Genomic DNA, 21,818 nt, shown 5'->3' with positions numbered 1-21,818 from the left:
TTACTGGCAGCACGAATCAAGAACCCAGCAACGAAGTAGCATTGTGCTCTCAACCACGATCCACATAACATCCAATAAGTGAGTGGAACATACTTGGGTATATGTTTCCGTCGTTAAAAGTGAAACATTTGAGGAACGAATGCTCTTGAGCGTTAATCGGCTCTTGCTTCCGTTCAACTTGTAGCTACTGCTGATATATAACACTCGATTTTGCTCCAGATAAGTGGCTCCTGAAGTGGAACACCTGAATCTCGTCCAGGCGTTCCACTGCAGTTGTCTCAATTTCTGGGAACAATTCCTTTAATCACCCGTTGTCAGTCGCGGTGTATCTCTCCAGAAAGGCGAGCAGGCGCCCGAACAACACGTCCGGGTTGTTCAAGGCAACCAAGAAGTGCGCATGCGTGTAGTAGGGATCGTCGATGAAGTGGTCCATCGCGACGTGTGGCCCCAGTTCCCGGATGAGCTCCTGGACGTTCGGCGGGGTTATCACGTGGTCACCTCGGCTCCAGAAAATGCCCACGTCCGTTCGAACGTTGCCGAGGCGGTACTCAGCCGGTACCCGCTGCAAAGCAAGTGCCCGTCAATACCGGCTGGTGGCTGCGTAGATGGATGTATTAAACAGAAGAAACCATAGAGTTTCTCACTATAACACCTAGAGGGTAATCTGGCGCCACCGTCTATGGGAGTTTCTTAAGGGGGCACCGTGCCGTCATGGGAATGACGGTATATGTGTCTGCGAGGCTCGTGTTGGCTGGTGTTGCAAGAGGCTTCGTCTAAAACGTGGATATGGCTACGCAAATAACGCGTTCTCAAAGTAAAATCTTCATAAAATGTTTCCATTCACGCATATTACATCTTTACTCACCCACCATGCATGACCAAGCGAAGAAAAGCAAGAACCGACGACCAACTGTTTCAAAGCGAGCGCGAGCCTTGTCGTCTGTCCTCCAACTTCAGCAGCCTGCTGATACTTTTTACGTAACATGTAGTCGTACACACAATAACAAGTTCTCATAGTTAAACAAAACATGTTTTCGTGTAATAATAAAGCTAAAACAGCTTTTCACGTGCTGTTCTAGTAGAAAATAAATAATTATGACAGACGGAACGGTATTTGCCAAGCGCGTCTTCAAGGTGTCCTGTCTCCACGAGAACGATGCCAATCCGAATCCACAACATACCGGCATTCCCATGCATACCACAGCGCAGCAGCGCCAGATTTCCCTCTAGGTAATGTAGTGAGAAACTCTATGGAAGAAACCATCAGTTTGGTGAGTTGCCCTTTAAATTCTACAGCGACGAGCGGGGCGTGGTCAATAAAAGCCCCTATCTTCGGCTCACCCTCGCACGCTTTCGCTCTCACCTACATCACACGGCGCGCGGCCACGTTGTTATCGCACTTGGGTTCTATAGGGAACATCTCGCCGACGCCGACGCCGGTGACGGCTGCGGAGATGCTCCTGGAATGTCCATATAATTGCGCTCGCAATAAAAATAGACGAGTATGAACGCTTATCCACGTAACCTATCTTCTGTTAGACCAGTTCCACTTTGTAACGTTAAAGATGCAACATTCGACAACCTTAAGGCCAACTGCAACAAAATTTGACTTAGGTGAACTGGGTATTATTGAGTAGCATATACTATTAAAGCAGATTTCGCATTGCTGTAGAACATTTACTTGTGCAGTTATCTTATTAACAGTATTTCAAGAACACTTAAGCAGAAGATTCGTGCCCCAGGTGGTTAGTGAATATGACGCGTATTCAAAAGCATGGTTTCCGAGACTATCGGCGCATCGCAGGTGCTTCCCAATCTCGAAGGTGAAAAACTGGGCTTGTTCTCGACACTCTGGGCTCTGTTACTTCCGGCGAATGGTAGTGACAGTGTATTCTTTTTTCTTTTTAGTTCTGGTATAAAAATGCACATTTGTGCTATCTCTTCGCGAAGGATTCACTCTTATTTCAAATCGTGAAATGTTGCACGAAGACCTCCGCTTCCATTTCTATATTATCTGAAATTAGCCTTCTTACGAAGTCCAAGATTTCACTGCGGAGTGTCTTTAATCCACGAGCCTGCCAAGTTGTATCACAACGTTTAGTGAAAATTAAGAGGTTGTGCGTGCAGTGGTGTTCATTAGCCGCGTACAATTTTTTAAAATCTCTTTGTGAAAAGGAGTAGCCGGCGCCAACTAAAGGCGACAACATTCTTAAGTACGGCATAATAAAGAAAAAATTTAAAATCCTGTTAAAACACTGGCAAGCGTATTTCGAAGAACTGCTACATATTTTAGCAATAAATTTCGTAACACTGAAGCATACCGTTCCCTCCTCCCTTCGGCCCGCATAGACAAACACGCATGAAATCGCTGCGACAAGAATAAACCGAATTATTTTAGGAACGGTGCTTGTTTCGTAGAAAAGAGGGTATTTAGGGATTGCGACGAATGACGCGAATTATGACGAGGTTAGTAAAGCGGTAAAAAGACGCAGCTGGAGCTTCTTGGTTTGTTTTTTTTAGCGGTGAATCCCCGCGTTCATTTCACTTAATACACACCCCTCCCAGCCCCTAGTTCAGTGAAAGACAAACATAGCACAGACACCCACAATCTCATTTCAATGTACCTCGGATATGTGCAAGGGAAGCTATATAATCTCGGCGGAGTTGCGAAATTTAGTAATGCATTATGAGAACATCACTCTGGCACGTACCGGCTCCACGTTTTATATTTTTTTTTTCAGAACCGAACGCAGCTTCAAGCAACAGGCGAGTTGCTTCATTTTACTTCGAAATGAAAACCATGAAGAAACTACGAAAAACATCGCGTCGTGCTCAATGGCGGCCCTTGAGCAGTGCTGTTTGTTTCATATTTACATAGCGATGAAAAATGTGATAAAAAGTCGCTATGCTTTTAACACGCAAGAACTTTATTTGACGTCAGGAGCTACTCCCGGTGTCAGGTACGGCAGGCGGCCTGCTAGGGGTCTTACTGAAGGAACGCAAACGAAAGGAGGGGTATGGAGGGAAGTGGAGCAAGTAACTGGCTAGTCATTCTATTACGGAGTAATCTGTATAGCATGTTCCTTTATGAAGCAGCTGGTATGGTATATTCCAAGAAGACGTTGTTATTCTGAGAATGGACCCGTCCATACTTTCTATATATTTCTTTCCGTTTTTATCCCCAAATTTCGGTCAGCGTTTCAATGAGTGTCAGTAGGAGTATAAAAATGTCCATTATTCTGATTTATTCGTAGTGTTGCTTCTAAATCGTTGTGAGACCTGTGCATTTGCTTACTTTATGACATTAAATTATACTGCGTTGCAACACCATGTACCGTCCCTGTTGAAGACATCGCAATAAGGCCAATAGCCAGCCAGCAGCCAAATAAAAGAAGAGTGATGAAGGGAAGCGGGGGAGGGTGCAAGGGGGAGGGGGAGCACGTAAACAATGGCATCGCATTATAAAGCTACCACTACGTGGCTATAACTTTGAGCGCGGAGAAGACAGAGGAAGTAAGAAACCACAAGCAGATGAGACAATGTATGTGATGACTCAATGAACCCGTCTTCATAAAAGATTTCTTTTTAATACACAGCAGAGAGAAAGCAAAGGACAATTCACCAGTTTCACTCAGGAATGTAGTTCTAGGTCATATTTTGATGCCACTTTTGTCATACTTTATGCAAAGGAATTACAACACACGATTGATTGTCGAATTGGCTTATATTCAGCGCAGGAACATCAAAAGCGCCCCCTCGACATCGCTTCCCTTGTTAAAAAAATCGCTTTTCTCGACGGTGGCTGGCGAGAAGAATGCGTTTCTGAACTCGTATGGAATGAGCCATTTTGTCAAATGGCCACTTTGCTTGCATTTGTCGCTACTCGTCCTATTTGTTTTTACCCGAGACAGAGGGCACGTGTGCGATCTAGCTTGGCTGCCGCAGTCGCATTACGATAGGCGCGAAATTCAAGAACGCTCGATCACTGTTTGCACGTTAAAGAACCCCAGGCGGTCGACATTAATCCGGTGTGCCCCACTACGGTGTTCTCGTAATCACATCGTTGTTTTGACCCGTAAAACTCCGGAAGTTAGCTTTTAGTTAATTTCTAAGGAGATCGTACGTGCTAGAATGCGAAGTTGCCTCGCGGAGTCGGTCCTTGAGAGAGGAATGGGAACGCAGCGGCCTTCTCTGTTTGACGTCCGAGCTGCCTTATCTGCGTCATCATTTCCAATGATACCGCAATGACCTAGTGTCCATTGAAAGGAGATATCATGGCCCTCGTCATATAAGCACTTGGTAAACACTCGGGGAAGTTAAAGATATGAAATTTTACTCATCTCTCTTGATCTCAAGGGTGCTTTCGACAGCGTTTGGCTATTCCAAAGTTTTACAGTTCTCCGTAACTGGTTCCAAAACCTTTGGCAGTTGTTAAAAATTTTCTTAAACACTGTCATTTAGTGCTATAGCGCTTGCGAGGCGTAAGCCACACCCTCAATTGGAAGTCCCGAAGGCCCACTAATGAAGCCCCAACAGTCATATACCATTATTAATAACCCTTGAGTCTCCCTTTACCACCCGATGAGTCAACACAGGCATTTGCCGACCACAGTTGGCTGTCATTTGCGCGACCAACCGCTCGGATCAAGAAGCATACACCCGCTTGGCACTCGTGTTATCTCCGGCTGGGCGCGTCGTACGAAGTCATCATCAGCACAGAAAATAATGCTTCCTATAGATCCCCAATAGTCATGTCAACAGTTCCACCCGAATTCGCAACTTCACTGTTGGTTTAAACGGCGTCACCCTGAAATGCAAACAAAAAATAAAAAGGCTCGGCGTAATTTTTTTTTATTCGAACCTTTACTGAACATCTGGCTCCAAAGCCGCTCTCCAGTGCATCATGTCGCCATGTCGTCATGGACCGAATGAGCAATTAGTCACTGACATGAGACTTCTTCACCACCACGCAATAGAGAAAAGACACAACATAGCATGTTAGTGGATATCGGGCCATTCCGGTACCTACGTCAACGACCGTGTAGATGAGGCCGCCCGATCTTCTCATGATAATGGTATAGCTACGCAGTGGGCACCACTGCTATACCATTATCGAGAAGAGACGCAGCTACAGGGCTTCGTTAGCTCGCACGTGAACTTATACTTGCACAGTGGAAATCGACGGAATTTACCAACGCTCGTCTCCACAACTAGGATCCGAACCAACGGCTCCACCTTCCGTCAGGACTACCCAAAGCTGAGGAGACGCCTTTGTGCCGCTTGTGGCTTGGCGTGGCCCTTACGAATGCGCACTCGTTTCGGATCGTAATGGACAACAGCCCTACATGCAATAGCTCTAGCTTCGAGGAAACAATGGCCCACCTCTGTGAATGTCCCCGCTTGAGTGCGCCCAGGAAATAACATTCAAGAGTGCTAGATAGCCTTGACAAACGCCTTTTGTCGGAGGAAAAGGTCCTGAGACACTCGCCGAGACCGTCCTCAGCACAGCAGGCTTTGGAAGCGTTGTTGCGCTTCTTGCGCAGGACTCGTCTTAGAGACAGACTGTAAGCAGTGCCGTATTCTCTTTTCCTTTTTCTCTTTTATTTTTTGCTCTTCCTTTCTTATTTCCTTCTTTTTCTTTTTTTTTTGTAACATATCTTGTCTATTAGCTTTTATTCCCCTTACCCCCTTTCCCCCGCGCAGGGTGGCCAGCCGGTCTGAGAACGGGCTAACCTTCTCCTCCTCCTCCTCCTCCTCCTCCTCCTCCTCCTCCATAAACCACCTTCTAACAAAACCAGAAATTCTTTGCTCCCGTTCGTTAACTTTTTTATTAATGCATCACTCTGTATGCACAACTGACAACCGCCTTTCATAACATTTGCATTGCCCGCCTAGTGGTTCCGACATCTCAGTTGCCTTCAGAACTGACCGGCATACAACGCCCACTCCTAAACACCACCCTAGGTGCATTCCGCACAATTCGTGCGGAATGGATACTTGTCAGTCGAAAGCACCTGTCTTGTCGCCTGTCTTGTCCTGCCTTGTTTTCGTGCTCGATTTTTGTCTCTGAACATGCACGAAGTAGCCTAGCAGTTCATTTGTATATGTTACCTGTTCTCTTAGAACTAGCTGCGTTCTTTCATTAAAATATAATGAACGCATAATATATGGGCAGGTAACAGTAGGCTGGGAACTTAATTTTGCACATTATGGACAACAAGCTTGGGCAACTTCAAGAATCCAATGAAGGATAACATTTGACGGAGGGGTAACACGGTATATATATATATATATATATATATATATATATATATATATATATATATATATATATATATATATATAAGAGATGACAAAGGCAGGGAGGTTAACCGGAAGGTAGATATCCAGTTTGCTACCCTGCACTGGGAAAGGGGTAAGGGGAGACAGAAAGATCTTTAAAAAGATGCACACACATGTCGCGCGGTAAATCGCTGCATAGGCACACAGGGTGCCACGAACCCCCATGAATGTACTAGTTCCGACTTCTAAACACAACTGTAAAGGCCCATCATCTTCGTGACAATTTAAAGGTTAATGTCCGTGAAAAAGAAAACGGTCGGCAGTAGTTTTATACAGCTAGTAGCCAGGGGAAGTTATATGTTTCTCTGATAACATCGCGCGTTTTTTTCAATAGGAGGCACGTGAACGCTTTCTTTTTCTTCTTCAAACCTGTCTGAACCCGAATGAACCGGTTCAGTAAGCTCCGAACCGGTTCGAACCGTTACGATTTTCCCTCCGGAGCTGAACCTGAACCGAACCAAAAACATTGAGCCAGAGCCCCAACCAAATCCGAACAGATTTTTGTACGACCCCCTGACCGCGGCAGCCGTCCTCCCATTCGCTCTGTTGGGTATTCGTGTGTAAGTACAAAATTAGCTCTAGGAGTGTTAGCCAGCGCCCCTCGTGGCTTCGCTGTACAATACTGGTTTGTGTTATATTGCCAGATTATGCTGTATTAACTTTTGCTGGGGATTTCTTTGACAGAATTATCGCTCTTACGTTGTCGCTCTCACACAAGGTGCGCTTGTTGTACCGAAAACTGCACGAGCGTTGTCGACCGATCACGATTGGGAGACGGCCGAATCCAATAACATTGCACGCGCCACCTGAAAGTTGTTGCACAATTTCGAAACTTCGCAAGCGTCAACGATCGCACTGGAACTGACGATGACGCTTTATTGGTGTGATTTAACTCGAAGGAAACAGTGCTAAAAACAGGATGTTGGACGAGAGCGGACAGACACGGCGCTCCATCTCGTCCCCGTCCTGTTTTTAGCGCGGTTTCCTTCATGTTCAGTTACGTGCCAATCAGCCCAATTCAACACGCTACTCCAGTGAAAATAAACTGCACGGCTACCTGGGCCACACATCTTTCTTGCCACCTTACTTTACGCGACTCGGTGTTCCTCGCTTTCTGGGCACAAGTTCTTTAAATGAAGTCTTCAATTTTTCCATTCAATCTTTCTGATAGTTTCTGCAATTGCACTGTCGCTACCCATGGGTAATATTGTCACGTGTTACGCTAGAATACAAGCACAAAGACTGTGGCGACGTCATGCGATAATAGCTTGCGGTTTGTTATGCGTTAATATACCACCAAATTAAATTTAGCAGACGTGGCTCTTGTCTTGGGGTCATTGGCGCGTTATAGGTATGCTGTACCAAATTTATCGATAACGCATACATCAGTACACTGTGCTGTATCGGTGCTGAGCATACGCAAATCCCTTAGTCGGCGCTGAGGGCTCTTGGCTCCAGCTTTCCCCTGAACCGCTCGCTGCCGCTCTTTCTGAAGTTTGATTCTTTCAACACTTGCACCTTCAGCGAAAACAGTAAAAAAAAAATATTTTACGTCAACGGTAAACCGGCGCCAGAACCTCGAACAAAAGCGGACATGCCTGGACATATGCAGGTAATGTGTTCGTCTACACGTGTCCCTTTCTGTTTGAGGCCTTTGCGCTGTTTCGCTATTGTGTGTTGTTTATTAATAACCATCGATGAGAAGGAAACTAGGTTAAGTGCAATCCGGCCAGCTGTACCAATTGAGAAATTGCAGCTGCCTCTTTCCTTTTATAGAACACGTACAATTCCACCGACACCCCAGAAACATGCGGAGTCTCAACAACAACAGCAACAAAGGCACACGCGCACACAATAAAAAAGAAAGAAAGCTAATAAGAAGAAACGTTCTTTACGCATTCGCGTTTATTGAAGTTCGTGCTCCATAGATGTCATAATAACGCTATGGTATGCGTACACGCGAATGTCGTATTGTTCTTGTAGAGCAAAAGCAAACAAACAAATATCATATTGTTCTTTTAGTCGTAAATCCAACAGAAGAATATCATATTGTTTTTGTATTCCTACTAGAAAACAAAAACTTTCAGTTCAGTTCGCGCTGATTTACCGTTAGCAATGTCAGACCAACTTGCTTAAGCTTCCATACGGGTAAACTTTCGCGTAAACCCTTACCTGACCATACCCAGTCTATAAACAATCACGGAGGTTTGTCACCTGGAGTAACTAATGCTGTTTTGAATGCGTAAGCATTTCTGTGCTTACCAAACAAGAAAATTGTCCCCTCCCTCCGTCCGACCGTCCCGTAAGACGACCGCTTTCAATGTGGCGCCCTCAGCAGCGAGCGAAGTCACCTTGATGCTGCGTCTCCCTTCAACGGCAACGAAGTGGCGAGAACAGAACGCTCAGGGAGCACTCAGCCCACGCCTCACTCAGCCACTTTCGCAGATCGCTTTCAAGATATACGGGGTCGCGCGTTTTTTCTTTAACGCTAAGTAAGCGGTGAGAACACAGCGCGCGCAGCTATCAGCCGTCGGCACTCTTTGTCGGCATCGCCTATCGCAGTCAAGGTACGGCCTGCGCGGCGGTGCCATATGAAGCCACCGCTAGAGTACACTTGGTCAATGGTTCGACGCGGATGGACAAGGCGCCAAAACGCGATAACGGCTTATAATGACCGGAACATCATCAGCGCACCTAGCGCCGCCGCCTGCAGTACTTTGCTTGCGTCATCAGTGCTCCTTGCGCCCCCGTCTTCACCGGTTTGTGTCGCCGCAGCGCTGTCGCTTGTACTGACCAGATCCAGTTTCATAAAACTGATAATGAAACCGGGCTGTGTGGAGCTGAGCAAGTGGCACAATGCTTACGCATGCTTGGACCACTCCTAGAAAAGTTTCCGCGTGATTTCTTGTTCTCCACTATTACTTTATTTTTCATCTGTGTATTCTCCTGCCGGTGTAGGTAGCAAAGCGGACGTGAGTGTGGTTCACTTCCCTGCACGTATCCTCTTTGAGTCTTACCTGACCGTAGATGAGCATGTTCCTTCGAGGCCCATAGTCGAACTTCTGAGGTCTCGCAGAAGCCACCAGCTGGGTGAAAGGACCACGAAAGTCATACGTCATATGGCTTCATCCGCTCTCTTCTTCACAGGCGTTAATTGAGCTGTAGCGCGCTCTTGGCATTCATGCTTTCTTTGAATTTTACCATATGCCTGCCTCTTACGCGTACCTGAGCAAAGTGAACGATGTTCTTGGTGGACGTACCTCCAGGCATGAAATGCAGGTAGACAGGAAGCCTCGTCTGCGAGGTACAACGTCATCATGATTATTAGGATGCGAAATGAAGTGGACACTACTAGCGGTGTGCGACAGACAGGAAGATACGAGGTCGGATGTTCCTGCTAGAGCTACAAGAAAGGCTACTACGTCGCTTCACCGCACCCATTGCTTACGCGTGGTTTCCCTGTAATGCAGTGCGATGAAGAAACCTGACAGACACTTGGCTGCAGGTGCGCTGCCTCCATTTATTGAGAAACTCTGAGCTCACATGTTCGAGGTTAGCAATGAAGTATTCAGCCAACATTTCGCGAGTTCTGCCAACAGAAATCGCATTCTGATAAAAGCACAACGTAATACAGCTAGCTCTGTCTTCTACAACAGTGCTGCGACCGAAGCTACCGTATTTATTCGAATATGGATTGAGCTCTCTTATTATATATTTTTTAAATTGTTACGCTAAATGAACGACCGACCTATATTCATGGCCAAATCATTTCGATTTATATTCGTGATATCCGAGCTAACGAAGTTCCTCCATCGCGCCCGCCCTAAGGCGAATCTAAAGATTATCCTGACTAGCTTAAATAAATGCTGCATAACCTATAGGTGCTCGACGGCACCGGCATGCCAAGGACGCATGCGAGGCATTCGAAGAGGACGGCTTATTCTGTGGCAATTCCAACGAGGATGTAGCTTGGGGCATCGACTAGCGAGCTTATGGTAAATAAGGATATGCCATGTTCCAAAGTTTGCCGTTTTTCTAATAGGATATCGTCGACCTACATTCGAAATGCATTTCTTTCTTTCTCAGTGACTTCAATACATAAGGGTCGACCTATATTCGTGGCCGATCTCTTTTCGAGTAAATTCGGTAGATAGCGCAACAGTTGTGGTCGCTATTCAAGTTTTATGTTTCGAAACATTGCGATTGAGGCATCTTGAAGCTCTGTCTGATCTCAACCAATTCGTTAGAACTCTAGTTGCTTGATGGCGTTCCACCAGAGCGAGAATATTGGTTGTCAAGCCCCATCGACTCCACTGAAAAAGAGGGGCTTCTGGAACATAATAATCAAAATAGAGCTCATTTATTCGTTCCACATTAGGCCGAAACTCACGAGCGGTTATATATCCTGAGATCCGCAACAAGAAATCTCGCGTAAACAATTTAAACGGATGCGGAACCTAGCAGTTTAGCTTATACTAATGAAATCTCTTTACACTACTTGGGCGCCTTCTGCTAAAGGTCGACTGTGGAAAATTTTGTTAGGTTCGGTTAGGTTAGGTTAGGAATACGGATAATGCTATGCCGCCTTTCCTTTAGCCTGCGTGGGGCAAACAGTCGCGCACGTCTTCATCACTTTGAAACTGATGTCACGCTTTTCCTAAATTCGGTTTAAGGAGGGCACAAGAGCTAAAAGCACCACACGCCTAACAAAACCTAATTTCTTCAAAATCTGCTTATAAAAAATACGACAGCTGTGTTAGTTACTACTAGGCGGCTTGAAGTGAAAAAAAGAAGTTACGCGAAGGCATAGTCCACATTTCGATGCACCTTAAAAATAAATAAGCAGCACCATCAAATAAAAGAACACTTTTCTCGAAACCATGTTTTGAAAAGCAGCCATTTTTCTATCTTTTATTTTCCTCTCCCAATCTCCTGTACGAGGACGAAAAACAAACATACGACAGACACTACTCGCAACTAAAGAGTAAGTTCATTCAGAGCAGGCGCACTCAAAATGTTGTGCACTTGTTTAAAGCTGCAAACCGTGAATATCCTCTTCTTGTATACACGCATTCTGATTCGCACCAAGGGTTTTTTTTTTATTATAACATTCTTTTCCCCGCTGCTTCATTTTCTTGGCCATGTTTTGTTCTGCGCGCATGAGTACAGTAGGGCGGTTTATTACGCCTTACAGGCATTACAAACAGCATGAGGGAATCAAATTTAGGATACAAGGCGGTAGGGTGATCAAGGGGAAGGGGGGCGGGGTGTTGAGGCACGAGTTTGCATGCTGAGCGAAGGGCGGTGGAAAGAGTAGGAATCGAGTCAACTGGTATTCCGTAATAAATAAAGTTTAAGAGAGAAATTAAGACGGGGACGAGCAGGACCGACACGTAGAAATGCTAAATTATAATTAAATGCCATTGTGCCCAATAAGCCCAATTACGCAATCATACAGACGGGACGGACCAAAATAACTTTAAAAGAAAAAAAAACACGGAACCATCACTGTATGGGCCTTTGGAAATACAGGTGGGCAGACACCAGGATAGCAGCTACTTCAGAAGCACTCCGGTGTTTGGCGTCTCATTCCTGCTCCTGTGGTGAAGCAGTGCGAGGTTTTAGATGCTGGTGATGGTCCCGTCCCCCCTTTCCCCATCTCTCTCTCGCTCAAGATTTTAGGCCATCCCCATGTTCGTGACCTTGGGGTATCGCGCAGTGACCTTTAAAAGGAACTTAGCTCTCCTACACGTGCCTGTCCGTGGCCATGCCCGTCTTTCTTTGGCGATTGATTTGCACGCAGTGAGAACGTGCCCTCGCTCGCACCTCGTTCATGTACTTGCTCCCTAGGTCGCCGAATATGTCGCCGATCAGCGAGCAGATCGCTCGTGTGGGGAGCGCGCAGAATTTGCTGGCCCACGGCATGTAGAAGGCGCCTCGCTGCAGCACTTCCGACAGGAACGCCTCGTGGCCGCTCGTCTGCGCAACGGGTCACAGCGTTCGCCTTATTTGTCCACGGAAACAACATCAAGGCTTACAGGCCGCTGCAGAAAGGACAGGGCACCTTTCACGCCTATCGTTTCGTACAAGCCAACAAAAATGAATGAATGAATGAATGAGGTAAGTAACCCACCAAACAAATCTTTGTTGTAATATGTCCAACTAAATTGGCAGTTTCACCCGAAGGGCCAAGCACAGCGATAGTAAGGTTTAGCGTTGCGGTTGAACTTCTCGGACGTTCTGACTACACGTGGGTCCAACTACGAGGGTGCGCCAAAATTTTCTGCACCCTTAAAAGTTTTACGACGCCGTGTAGGGCCTGTAACGATATCGCAACGGCTCCACTACGCTGCCCGTAAAGAGCAACACTAGTGAAATTGCATTGCTTTCAGGCTTTAGCTATGATACTGTTTTGTACTTTTAATATTTAACAATCTGAGCAGATTTCAGGTAAGAGGCATGCACTATGAGTGCTCTGTTTCATGATATTTGTTTGGGGGCTGCCATTCTCAAAATACTGGGGAATAATTGAGTTAAGAATGTAAGGCATGGAATGAGCAACTTTAGTGATAGAATAGTGTGGCAATATAGCCACACTATTCATATATATATGCGGAGCCTCACGGCAACGCCAACGGCGACGGCGGAAATTCGCTTGGAGTGTCCATATATAATAGCTATTGCAATAAAGTAAGATGCGTAGAGGAACACTTAAGGCTTATTCCCACCGATGACTGACAGCAGTCGCGCGTCTAAGTTGTTCGCTTTTCGAGAAAAGCGACAATTTCGGCTTACTCACTCGCTGCTCGATTTTTCAGTCACGCAACCGCAATCGCAAAACTGCTGAAGGAATCAGATGCGCAGGAACATGACGTCTGCATACGCTGGCTTTTTTTTTTTCACGTGGCGATGACATTGCGAGCAGACATGAGCGGCATATCACAAGACATTTCGGTGCGATGAGTGGCACTTGCCTGTGTCACCCCTTGAATCACATTTTGGTCGCCAGCCGCAACCTGTCGCGCGACCTCCTCAAGTCGCCGGTGTGAATGAGCCCTAATGCCATTGCTCCGGCAGCGAACTCATTTACTGCTGCAGCGTGCAGGCTGTTACAGAGGGCAGCGCAATAGACGTTGAAGAACAAGTTCTTTGTGGTGCACAAACCTGTCATTGTCTTTCGTTAAAGCATTCATGGTTGTGGCTTCAGAAATGCGTGCAGAGACCCCGCCACTCTTGTTGTCTGTTGGGCGCACGAAACAAAGTTTACGCGAACTCGGCGCGAGCTGGTCAAATCACAAGTCGAAGTTGACCTACAGCACAACACGACCGCGTTTACATGTCGTCAAGCGGCTTCGGGCGAGTCAACCCACACATTGCAGATGGGTTGTCCGAGCTCGCCTCGACGATAGCTCGGTCTGGCCCGCTAGCGCTTACATGAACCCGACGACTGGACTTCGAAGCTGACTTACTGAGACTTTGTCGGTTTCCCGCGAACGTAGATAACGTTGACGTCTGACAGAGATGCCGGATAGCGACGCAGGAGCTATGATAGGATGGGCTGGACGCGTTCACAACCACTGATCCACGTTAGCTAGGACGTTGGAGAGGTGTACACGTGTGGGGCTCGAACTTCATCTAGAGAGTAGCTGATTAGCGGTGTTTACATGAATGGGTCAGTAGCGTAGAGCATTCTTTTTACTATGTGACAGCGTTCACATGTGGCGCATCAACTTTCGTCCGAAACAAGCTCGAAGGTGCTTCCGGCTAATATGCGTTCCGCCGGTAAGTAGAGGAGAAAACGCAGTGCCATAAGCCAGAGATTACATGCACCACGTGCGACGACCATCTCCAACTGCCCTCTCTTGTCGCATCAGTATGTGATTCGCCTTCCTAGCGCATTATCGCCCTTCACGCGAATGCGATGCGATGCGTCACTTGAAGCAATCATGTAAACTCTGCAGGAGTCATGAAAAATCGTCAAATTGCTGGCTTCTATTTGTTGTCGTGTGGGTCTACGATGTCACAAGAGGGGCATAACGGCGGGAACCTCGAAAGCCGTAGGAGAAAGCGAGGGACCTTTTTACGTGAGATTGTATGCTCCATGCTGCACGCATGGGAACGAATACTATTTGGCTGGCATGATGATGACGGCCCTGCCTACAGATCGCGCAGGTTTCCTTACCTTGCTCAAATACTGTTCTGTGAAAAGTAGAGATTCACGTCCACCCGTCCTGCAGCATGAAACTACAAATTGGATTGGATTGGATTGGAGAAACTTTAATTATGCCTGCAGTTGGGCGCTCGCGCGCCCCGACGAGGGCCTACGTCATCCTCGAAGGTGCCGTTACTCGGCGCGGGTCTCCGCTCGCCGTTGCCGGCTCGCTGGGTCCGTGCCTTTCGAGCGCCTCGAGGACCTGCTGGACGGCCCAGAGCTGATCGTCTCGGTCGTACTCTTCGCGGCTGCCTCGAGCCGCGGTGGGAGTGCTCTTGAGTTAGCGTCTTCTGGATATTTAATGCAGTCCCACAAGATGTGCGTGTAGTCTGCGGTCCCCCTCCGGCAGACTCTGCACATATCTGTCGGATATGTCTCGGGGTACATGCGATTTAACAGTTTCGGGCTCGGTAGCGATCCGGTCTGGAGCTGTCTCAGTACTACCGCCTCCGCTCGACTCAGTCTCGGGTGCGGGGGTGGAAGAGTCCTGCGAGCCAAGCGGTAGGCCTTCGTGATTTCATTGTAATCCGTCATGCGGTCCTTGGTTCCGAACCATGTCGGACGGTCTGTCGCCGGGGCGCGGTTGGTTAGCGCTCGCGCCGCGGCGTGTGCCGTCTCGTTATGGTTCTCATTGCGTTCCGACGCGTCGCCCGCGTGCGCCGGGAACCACTTGAGTCGTACTTTTCGTTCGTCTAGTTTTACCGCTCGCAGTACGCGCTCAGCCTCCCTGCAGATTCGCCCTTTGGCGAAGTTTCGCACCGCCTGTCTTGAGTCACTCAGCACCGTGTGGCAGTCTGCGTCGGCGATGGCCAGGGCGATGGCTACCTCCTCCGCTTGCTCCGCTTCGGTGCTTCTCACGCTCGCTGCCGTCCTCGTGGCGCCGGTTGACGCCTCTATGACGACCGCTGCGAAGGCGTTCCGTTGGTATTCGGCCGCGTCCACGTACCGCGCGTGTTCGTCGTTGGCATGCTGGTCGATGAGAGCCTTGGCCCTCGCCGCTCTTCTTCCCTTGTTGAACTCGGGATTCATGTTCCTCGGTATGGGGTCGATTCTGGTCTGGCGTCGGACCTCTTCGGGGACGGGGAGCTTCATCTCCACCTCGTTCGAGCGTCTTATTCCCAGATCGTCCAGTATCTTCCTCCCGGCTTTGGTCATGGACAGCCGCTCCAGTTGAGAGGTCCGTTGCGCTTCGGCTATTTCGTCGAGCGTATTGTGTAGCCCGAGTTGTAACAAGCGGGCCGTGCTTGTGGACTCGAACAGGCCCAGCGCTGTCTTGTACGCTCTTCTGATGAGCACGTTGATTTTGTTTCGTTCGTGTTGCAGCCATCTGTGGTAGGCTGCAACGTACGCGACGTGGCCGATGATGAAAGATTGGACGAGCCTAATTAGGCTCTCCTCTCTCATGCCAGCCTTTCTGGAAGTGACTCGTTTGAGGAGTCGAATCGCGTTGGCTGTTTTTGCCTTGAGACGGGTGATGGTTTCGCCGTTCCTTCCGTGCTTTTCGATGACCATGCCTAGGATCCTAATTTTGCCGACCTTGGGGAATACGTTGCCGGATTTGGTCACGATTCTGATTTTTTCGTTTTCGCGTTGTCTAGTCTTGCCTCTGCTGTATTTGGTAGGTGGGAGTATGAGAAGCTCCGATTTGCTCGGCGAACATCTCAGTCCGGTGCCTTCCAGCTGGTCTTCTATTGCGTCGACGGCGGCTTGCAGCGCGCCCTCGATGTGGGCGTCGCTGCCACCGGTCACCCATATCGTGATATCGTCCGCGTAGATGGTGTGCCTGACGTCTTCGATGCACCCGAGCTTTTCGGCCACTCCGATCATTACCAGGTTGAACAGCATTGGCGAAATGACCGATCCCTGTGGTGTTCCGGTGCTCCCGAGCTTCTTCTCTTGCGTCTGTAGGTCGCCTGCTCGTAGCTCGACAGTCCTGTCCGTGAGGAAGTCCTTGATGTAGTTGTAGGATCTTTCCCCCATGTTGAGCTTGGAGACTTGGGACAGAATCGCCGAGTGTTTCACCTTATCGAAGGCGCTCTGCAGGTCGAGCCCTAGGATGGCTTTGTTGTCGCGGGCGCTGCCGCCATCATCGATGATTTGGTGTTTGAGCTGCAGCATCGCGTCCTGCGTGCTGAGATGCTGTCTGAAGCCGATCAAAGTGGCCGGGTACAGCCCTTCTCGTTCCAGGTAGTCTTGCCACCTGTTGAGCAGGACGTGCTCCAGCACCTTGCCCACGCAGGACGTGAGCGAGATGGGCCGGAGGTTATCCGTGTCCGGCGGCTTCCCCGGCTTGGGGATCAGGATGGTCTTGGCTGTCTTCCACAGCTTTGGCAGCGCTCCCGCTCTCCAGCACTTGTTGTAGTATTGTGCGAGCTTTTCAATCGAGCCGTCATCGAGGTTCTTGAGCGCCTTGTTCGTGACGAGGTCCGGGCCGGCTGCCGACCGGCTGTTGAGGTCGTGCAGGGCCGCGCGTACCTCCTCGACGTCGATGTCACGATCGAGGTTCGCGTTAGGCAGGCCGCTGTACGGCGCGTGTTGTTCGGTAGGTGTAGTCGGCAGGTATTTGTCGTTAATGCGCCTGGTGACTTCGTCGACGCCGTGTGCTGAGACCGCCCGATGTATGAGCTTGGCGAGTCTGTCCCTTTGGTGCGACTTGGTCTTCGTTTCGTCGAGCAGGTGCCGCAGTAGGTTCCACGTCTTCCCGCTATGCATCTGCCCGTCTGCCGCGTTGCAGATCTCGTTCCACTGTTGTATGCAGAGAGCGCGGCAGTGATCCTCGATCGCTCGGTTCAGCTCCGCCACCTTCTTTCTCAGTCTGCGGTTAAGCCGTTGTTTCCTCCAGCGATTTAGTATCGACTGTTTGGCCTCGATGAGATGCGCAAGCCGGCTGTCTACTTTGTCGATCTCCGCGCCCGTTTCAATCTCTTTGGTCGCGTCGCGTACGCTCTTGGTGATTTCGGCCGTCCACGAGTCGATGTCTTCGATCTCGTCGTCACCGTCGCTCTTCTGGCTTCTGGCGTCTCGAAAGGCATCCCAGTCTATCCATCTGTGTGTTTTGACGCTGGTGTCGTTGTGTTCCGGTATGCCGATTTCCACGATGGTGTGGTCGCTGCCTAGGACGATCCCCGTGTTTCTCCATGTGATCGCGCCCCGGATGTCGTTCTTGACGAACGTGAGGTCTGGAGTGGTGTCCCGGGACACGGAGTTACCGATTCTCGTCGGATGTGTCGGGTCCGTGATGAGGGTAAAGTCGAGTTCCGTGGCGTCTTGGTACAGGTCGCGACCCTTTGCTGTGTACTTGTTGTAGCCCCAGGCAGGGTTCATCGCGTTGAAGTCTCCGCACGCGATCAGGGTGTTACGGCCCGCTGCGGTGCTGGCTCTGTGCAGTAATGTCTTGAATCTCTGTTTTCTCTGAGATGGCTTGCTGTAGACGTTGAGCAGAAATATGCTTCCTTTTCTCTTCTTGCCAGGGATGATTTCGGTCAGTGTGTGCTCGATCTTGAGATTGCTTTGCAGCTCATGTTCGACGAACGTGAGTCCCTTCCTGACCAGGGTGCACAGGCCTCTGCCGTCGGGCGGTCCCTTGTGCACTCTGTAGCCGGGGAGGGACGGTGCGTCGGTTAGTGTCTCTTGTAGTAGTATAACGTCTGGCTTGTGCGCGGCATGTACGATGTGCTGTTGGATGACTGCCTTCTTCCTTCCGAAGCCGCGACAGTTCCACTGCCACGCGGTTACACCTGCTGCTGCTGGTGTTGCGTTGGCGGCCATGATTGCGTTGCCGTGTACGGGGCTCCCTGGTTGGGTGGATGATGCGCGAAGAGGGGCGCAAACGTCGGGTGGCCTACCATCGGCTGTAGGGTCCTTTCGATGTAGGCGAATCTGTTCGTGTTATCGGCTCGGTAGGTCTCCATTGTTTGTTTCAGTGCTGTCACTGCTGCGATGTTTGTCGTGATTAGCTGTTCGAGTTTGCTGAATGTCGCTTCGAATTTCGCTTCGAGGCTGTCGATGCGATCGTTTTCTGTTTGCGTGTGCGTGGCCTCGATGGCTCGCTTCTTCGGTGCCGGTTCCTCTATGGCTGTCTCCTGGATGTTCGTTGTCGTTTCCTCGGTCTTGCTTGTGCTTGGCGTGGGTCTCTGTAGAGGCTCGTTGTTGCATAGCAGCAACTGACGAATCTCGGCGATCTCTTTCGTGAGGTTGTTGATGGTCGCTCGCAACGCCGCGTTTTCGTGTCTTAGGAGCTCATTTGCCTCCCGGACCTTATTCATATCTTCTTTCTTCGTGGTTTCGGTGATTTTCTGCACGTTCCTTATGTTGTTTCCTTTCGCTGCGTCGACCCAGCTCACTCGCTCACGTGACGGTGACGTTTTCCTGCTGAGGCTTCTCTTGCAACAACTGCTGTCTCTGGATTTGGGCGCGCGGTTTTCCGATGGGGTCCTTGACTTTCGCGCAGCTGGCGGCTTGTCCAGTGGCGGGAAATCGCTCTCCGACAGTAGCTGGCGTTCGGCCTGTCGGCGCTCCCATTGTCGCTTGCGCACTACGTAGGGGATCTTGTATTTCGCTTTGCACGTTCGGTCTCCGGTCGGGTGTTCGCCTCCGCACAACTGACATTTTGGGGTACAGCGATGGTCTTCTGTAGGGTTCGCGAGTCCGCAGGCCAGGCACGTCTTGATTGTGGGGGTCGGGCAAACGTCCTTGCGGTGTCCCACTCGGCCGCACTGCTGGCAGACGTCGATCTGTTTCTTGTAGAGGCGGCACGGAATCAGGGTGACTCCGTATCGGACAAAGTTCGGTACCTTGGGCCCCTGGAACACCACAATCGCAGTGGTCGTACTTCCAATCCTTTTTGAGGCCACTGCTAGCGGGTTCCTCTCGTTGACGATCTTTCTATCTAGCTCTTCGGCGCTCGCGTCGATGGGGATGCCTCTGATGACGCCCTTCACGGTGTCGTGAGGTGCCGTGCGATATGCGCTGACCTCGTAGGGTTTGCCTTGAATGGATATTTCCTGGATTTTAGCGTACCTTGCCGCGTTGTCTTCGTTCGGTGTACTTACGACCATGATGTTCTGTTGTGTGTTGGGGCAGATGGTGTCCGCGGCGCTTTCCTCGCTCGTGATCTTGGCCGCAGCGAGTATGGCCGCAGCGACGGTGGTGGTGCCGGTCTTGACGATGTCCAGTCCCCCTCTGGGTCTGACAACTATCTTGGTTTCTTCTAGTGGCATGGCTGGCATGCGTGCTGCCTTGATGGCCGAGGCTCTGACGTTCTTGTAGAATTTTGACCTCGTGCTTGTTTGACACCCGCCGGGTGCGTCGGGCTTGCCGCTGGCGGGGGTCCGCTGGCGCAGCCTCGACATGCGTTCCCCCGCGAGCGTCCATCCGGCGTCGCTGTGGTATGCCTCGGGTGATATCTCTGTTCCCTGAACTTGAACGCACATGTGATTGTCCACGATCATTGTTGTTTCAGAGGGCGCCTCCATCTCGGAGCTGACGAGTGGCAGCCGCCGAGGTGTACGGCAGGCCGCTGTCGGTGCGACGGTGTTGTTGGGCCGAGTGTCCGCGGAACACGCCTAAGCCTAGCAATCCTCCGCACGGCGGCAGTAGAAGCAGTCACGAAATATGGCAAAGCACCTCTGGGGTCAGCTGGTATCGGTCGATGCCGCTCGCCTTCACGGACACATTGGTGCAAGCAAAACTTTGGTACGAGGTAATTAGCACTGCGTAATTGGCTAGCAATCACGGAGCCGATCTCTGACTAGGGACGAGCGCTTCTTCTTCGTCGTCCTGAAACTACAAAGGACACCCATGCGGGTATCTCAGAGAGAAAGCTCCGCATCTGAAGAAAAATTCATCCTGGTTCGGGATTCGGATGATTAGGATGCCGGATCAGGATGAATCTGTCTTTAACGTCGAGGCTTTCTTGCTGAAAAATTCGTATGGGAATCCTCATACGCTCATCATTCCCGCGTAGAATTCACTTTTTTTCTGTCGTCGTAAGTGGGAAGCCGCGTCTAGGGGGTATGATCCATTGATTAAGTGGGTATATAAGCAGTAAAGGTATCGGCGTTAAAAACAGCTGCGTTATCGATGGGGCGTACACGTATAGTTCGTACACCCGAAGAACAACATGCGTACTAGGAGCGCCCGAGGGAACAGTGACGAGAATGTAAACGGCGCCGGAGCGAAACGACAACCGACGAAGAACGTTCGCGCGATGCTGAACGAAAACGACATTCGCGGGACCGGGCACCACTGAACGAGCAACGACGCCAGACTCGCAACGTAATACGGTGGCAGAGGTACCGGATGGACCGAGTGAACGACTTCAAAAGTACGGCCGGATGCCAAGTTACGACGAGATTTTCTGGATAAACATTTCGAATTCAGTTGCACATTGCGCTACCATCTGTGGTTCGAGAACGACCTGGCGAGGATCGGAAATGTACGAGACGTGACTAACGGGGACCGTGCGCTGCAGTTACTGTCCCGTACGTTTCCAGACGTTCCGGGTGACGTGGCCGACTGCAAGGTGTGCGGGACGTGCACGGAATCTCTGCTCAAAGGTGTGGTGCCCCAGTACTCGATCACGAACGGGTACGTGTACCCTCGGATTCCGGAGCATCTGCTGAAGCTGAACGCTGTAGAGGAACGCCTGATTGCGCTGCTGCTCCCGTCCATGTGCACCAGGCGTCTGCCCGTTACGGCCGGGGACAGTAGGGAATCAAGGCGCAAGCCGTGAACGTGCCCATCGACGTTTAGCAGACCATGCAGAGTCTTCCGAGGCACATCGACGACGACATAGCTATCGAAGTGCATCTGAAGAGGCAACTGCTCGCCAAGCCGACCTACAGAAAGGGTCTCGTGAAGAAGACGAATATCAAGGTGTGACTCGGCTACCTGATGAAGAGTCCGCTATACAAGTACCACAAGATTCAGTTAAAGAAATGACAACCATTCCACTTTGTGAAGATGGAATGGCAGGAAAAGTACATTGCTTTTCATTTGAGAGCTTTGACTGTCGTCACCTTTCGCTGCCATTCCATCTTCACGGAGTGGAATGGTTGTCACTGGGAATGGCAAAAAAAAGCTTTTTCGGCCACGTGTCTTCCTCGCAGCATATTCTGTTCGCGAGACAAGCTGACTTCGGAGCGTGGTGTGTAAGCTTGAAAGCTGTGTTTTGGGCCTGTGAGTGCGATTGTCAGTCAGCAACAGAAACACTGAAGTAATCACTGCGCGGGTCTTCGTCAACTTCTTCAATGTGCAACGGAAA

At 49.8% G+C, this 21,818-nt stretch overlaps 2 protein-coding genes across 3 annotated transcripts in view; both read right to left on the bottom strand.

The window, feature by feature from the left end:
* Positions 1-251: 251 nt before the first annotated feature.
* The window catches only part of LOC142563070 (lipase lipl-1-like), a 33,323-nt gene continuing 11,756 nt past the window's right edge, over positions 252-21,818 (bottom strand). The window contains exons 6-9 of one of the 2 annotated variants that reach the window (XM_075673582.1): positions 12,169-12,321; positions 9,568-9,639; positions 9,360-9,428; positions 252-562 (exon numbers count right to left, since the gene is read on the bottom strand). In XM_075673582.1, coding sequence (XP_075529697.1) covers positions 305-562; positions 9,360-9,428; positions 9,568-9,639; positions 12,169-12,321 — 552 coding nt within the window. In that variant the 3' untranslated portion in view covers positions 252-304. Of the gene's footprint in view, positions 598-9,359; positions 9,429-9,567; positions 9,640-12,168; positions 12,322-21,818 lie in introns of both variants that reach the window. The other variant, XM_075673583.1, reaches the window with a different exon arrangement.
* LOC142563739 (uncharacterized) lies at positions 17,859-20,313 on the bottom strand. Its single transcript, XM_075674337.1, has one exon. It carries the CDS (start codon positions 20,026-20,028, stop codon positions 18,286-18,288), a length of 1,743 nt encoding a protein of 580 aa, XP_075530452.1. The 5' UTR covers positions 20,029-20,313; the 3' UTR covers positions 17,859-18,285.

The sequence above is a fragment of the Dermacentor variabilis genome, chromosome 11 (genome assembly GCF_050947875.1).
Source record: "Dermacentor variabilis isolate Ectoservices chromosome 11, ASM5094787v1, whole genome shotgun sequence".
In the NCBI taxonomy this organism is placed as follows: Eukaryota; Metazoa; Arthropoda; class Arachnida; order Ixodida; family Ixodidae; genus Dermacentor; species Dermacentor variabilis.
This window is presented reverse-complemented; position numbering and strand designations above follow the sequence as displayed.

What these genes read in the sequence shown, in the direction of transcription:
- LOC142563739 (XM_075674337.1), bottom strand. Translation starts at nt 20,028, where the DNA reads ATGGAGGCGCCCTCTGAAACAACAATGATCGTGGACAATCACATGTGC.